The sequence below is a fragment of the Galeopterus variegatus genome, unplaced genomic scaffold (assembly GCF_000696425.1).
Source record: "Galeopterus variegatus unplaced genomic scaffold, G_variegatus-3.0.2 Scaffold3108, whole genome shotgun sequence".
In the NCBI taxonomy this organism is placed as follows: domain Eukaryota; kingdom Metazoa; phylum Chordata; class Mammalia; order Dermoptera; family Cynocephalidae; genus Galeopterus; species Galeopterus variegatus.
Window position 1 is genome coordinate 19,087 of NW_007729219.1, and position 4,183 is coordinate 23,269.

Sequence of the window (4,183 nt, forward strand, 5' to 3'; positions counted from 1 at the left end):
GGGTGTGAAGACCTGTCTTTCAGAATGTCGATAAAGTCCTTCCTCTCCACAAGTCAGATTTATATTCAACTACATTCTTCTTTATCCTAATGCACTTTTCTTGGAGGTGACTCTTTTAACATAGGGCAACCACCTGTTAATCCCATGCCAGCACATGGTGTAGATAAAGAAAATTCCTCATGAGCTACCACATTGAGGACTATAATATTTACTTTCAGGTAGATTCCATTATATGTCCTATTTTCTTTTTTGATTATTTGTATTCTTACCTGGGAACTCTGGGGGCACATTTGCAAGACTGGGAAGAACAGTAAAGGTTAAGAACAATTGAGAACTTCTGTACAAATAACATAGAACAACTTAGTTATTTTAGTTGGGACTTAAGAAACTCAACTGTACGAATGAGGTCTTTGGCAAATTGTAAATAATTTTTTATGTTTATTTCAGAATAGCTTGGGAAGACATAAGCAGAAATTACTGGCAAAGCAAAGCAAATAAAAGATAGCAAATAATAAAGTGATTATTGTAGCACTTTAGTCTTAAACTACCTTTTCAGTACATTTGCACATACCAGATAAAACTGTGGAAAGCAGTTGAGAAATATTCTGTTAAAAGTGTCTAGAATAACATCACTCAGATTGAGTATAAAATATTTTGTGGTCCCTTCGGCATAAACATGCCTCAGCCCTCTTTGGTTGGTTGTCTTTCTTTTCAGTTAATTCTTACTTTACAGCACCTGATGTGATTTACAGCACATGAAGTGATTTCAGACCATGCCCAAGATACGGGCCACCCACCAGCTACATGGCATGATGACCCTGCAGGCTGAACGGCAACCTTGATAATTATAAGGCCATGGATAATAGCCCCCCAGGGGTTCACAGATCTTCTGGCAGTGGGTGTAGCTCCGTCTGCATTCTATACAGCAGATTCCTTCGTGATCCAGTCTAGGGTCGAATGTCATGCTTTCTCCTTCCTGCTGCTGTGAAATAAAAGACAATTATCTGTTTTCTTCATAATCAGAAGGTTATACTTTGCATGTTATTTTTAAATAAGATCCTAAATTCTTCACTGCTAGAAGAAATCAGCATAATCTGCTTTAAGAAGTTTTCAATCTTGTAACCTTCCAATATTCACAATTCCTTCCGACATCAGGAGCCTTCACCTACCTAATCTGTTACTGGAAGAAAGGTGTGTTATGTGTTTTTAATGATTCCCTGAAGTTTCTCCATGCGTTTAATGAGCCATGGTTACCACTCAATAATGACTCAACTTGTTTTAAGTAGGAAAACCAAAAGGAAGTATGATCAAAAGTAGCATTTCTGCCACTACTGATTTTAAGTCTAGAACACTGGTGCCTTCTCGTAGTAATGGCTTCCAGGGCTTTTGGGAGCACATTTTGAAACTCATTGATCTAGGCTAGCAACAGATTTCCATTCTAGTTGCACCGGCTCTGAGAACACTGTCAAGTCATTTAGTTTCTCCTGCCTTTATTTCAGCAACAGAATGCCGCTGTCTCCTCGGGGACATAAGGGACACTCAGGAGGAAAAGTCTCCATAAAAATACGTAAAAATTCAAGACCTTAAAGTTCTGGTTATCATGTGCCATAATCATAGGTATGTAAAAGCAAAATCATGTTGATGAAATAAAAATCTGCATTTCATTTCTGAGGGATCATAGAACTAGAAGGAACTTGCCCCCTGGCCAATTTACATATCTGGCTTTCCTTTTCAAGGATTTCTAGGGGTAGAGATTCTGCATCTTTAGTAAGATATTGTATTACATTGCCAAGAAGCCTTGTAATGTAGACTCTTGATTCAATTTAAACCCTTTTTCTGGAGGTAGCTGATTCCAGTATTTAAAAAGCCTATGACTTTTTAAAAAAAGGCATTATGACATTTCACCCATAAGTACATTAGAATGTATCTCCCAAAGAGGATATTTTCCACAACCACACTGCCATTATCACACCTAACAAAATTAACAATTCCTTAACACTATCTGATAACAGTCTTATGTTCAAATTTGTCATCAAAATATCATTTAATGCCTTACTCTTTTATACCATTCTTTTTTTAGTTTACTCTTTTTTCTTCCATATCTCTTGAAATAAGTTCATTTGAGATAGCAAAAATACCATTAATTAATTGTAGCTGACTTGTCTGGAGTAGGGAGAGTCAAAAGGCCTGTTGATTGAGGCATATCCTCATCTGAGGGCTTGTTGACAAAATTTTGTTAGGATTAAAAAGTTGGAAGTAGTTGCACTAAGATATTTTCTTCAAGGAATATGAGAAGGACTGAGATCATGGGGAGAAATGCTTTAAGCAATGAAGCTAAACATTTAATAAAGGAAAAAAAATTAGGATTTTTCAAAGAATATGAATCAAGTCTGGAATCAGGGCAAAGTCACACCTTGCCCTTCTGTAAAGGGGCTGATGTCCTCATCCCTTAAATCACATTCAGCCAGCCAGCTTACCTAGGGAATAAACTATATTAAATTTTGTTTGCCTATTCAGATTTTATTTTTTATTATTCTTTGAGCCTAGGGAATGAAGTACTGTGTAGTCCTGAATTTTTTGATAAGCCTTGGGTTATTTAGAAAATACTTTTTGCTCTAAATCTTTCTAAAATATATTAGTCTAAAATGATAAACTAGAAAGTATATTTGCAAGGATATGAAACTGTAGGATTGAATAGGCTACATAGAAAAAAAAAATACACAAATGACTTAGTGTATGAAAATATGCTTAACCTTACACATGATTAAAGACAGGCAAGATAAAACACCCAGGAGGTAAAATTTACACCCAAGAGATTGGCAAAGATTTTTCAAAAAGTTTGATAATAAGTAGACCCTTTCATTACCATTTAGAGACACTTAACTAGTGTAATTCCTGGAAAGGCAGTTTAGTATTTGTCCTTAAAATGTAAAAGTTGCATCTACTTTGACATGGCAGACAGACCCATGCTTCAGTATTTATGCTAAAGATATACTTCCATGTCTGTACAAGAGGTATAATACTAATAGCTAACACTGAGCAAGTTAATGCTTACTGTGTACCAATCCCTGTGCTAAGAGCTTCACCTGAATTACCTCATTTACTCCTTCCCATAACCCTGTGAGTCATGTACAAGGTTGTTTACTGTAGCAATATCCAAAAGCAAAAGATAGAGTAATAATTTATATGTTCATCAAAGCAGAACTCATTCCTGTACATCTCTCCATACAATGGGATACCATTAAATGAACAATAGTCATTAAATGGATGAGGTATTATGTAGGAGATACAGAATAATCTCCAAAATGAATCATTAAATGAAGTAGATCTATGTAAGAGATACAGAACAGTCTCCAAAATGCTGTATTGTAACTGGAAAGGAAGCAAGATATAGAACTTTTGTGTTTAAAATTTTGTGTGTGTGTGTATTTATGCAAAGAGACTGGGCAAATATTGTTAATAGTTGTTGCTTTGGGGAGGGTGTATGGGGTGGAAGGGAAACTCACTTATTGAATACCCCCTTGTGTTGTTTTTGGAAATAATGTGCATGTATTTTTTTAGTTTTATTTTAAAAAGCAGTTACAAATAAATATTTATTTTTCTACTTTCACTCCCTGCAAATATTTCATAGAAGGTTTAAGTTTTTAGCACCTTAGTGTCATCCTCACAAACATCAGTTCTCAATGTTTCAGTCTAAAAAGTTTTATCTATGTATGAGACTATCCCCAGACTGGACTGAGAGTCCCTGAGGGCAGAAGTTACTCCTGACTGTGCACAGGGCCTGGAAAAGAGCCCTGTCTGTTAAATGGATGAACGAAGTGGTTACAAAGGGGAATGAGAATACTTTCTTTCCATGTGTTGCCTTCAGGGTACAGTCTTGAAAACATTTTTAGATAGTCAAATTCTTGATATGAATTTGTTTTCATGGAGTTGCCTGTGACCAAGAAAAAAAAAGAACACAGAAAACAACTCGGAATAAGGGTCACAACCAATCTGGGTTTTATACCACAGAGGCAATACTTAAATGTTCTTACCCTTAATTATAAGTCTGGCATCAGATTAAGATGCATTTTAAAAATAATTGAGTGCAAGTCTCCGTTGAATACTGAATGTTCATTTGAAACCTAAAGTAGAAACACCATTTCAATACTATGTTTAATGCATTGGTCTGAGCATTTCATGA

At 35.6% G+C, this 4,183-nt stretch overlaps 1 protein-coding gene across 1 annotated transcript in view; it reads right to left on the reverse strand.

The window, feature by feature from the left end:
* Nucleotides 1-407: 407 nt before the first annotated feature.
* Nucleotides 408-4,183, reverse strand: part of LECT1 (leukocyte cell derived chemotaxin 1) — a 26,787-nt gene continuing 23,011 nt past the window's right edge. Inside the window, exon 6 of the mRNA XM_008583976.1 lies at nucleotides 408-982. Within this exon, the coding sequence (XP_008582198.1) occupies nucleotides 767-982 (216 nt within the window). The 3' untranslated portion in view covers nucleotides 408-766. The remainder of the gene's footprint in view (nucleotides 983-4,183) is intronic.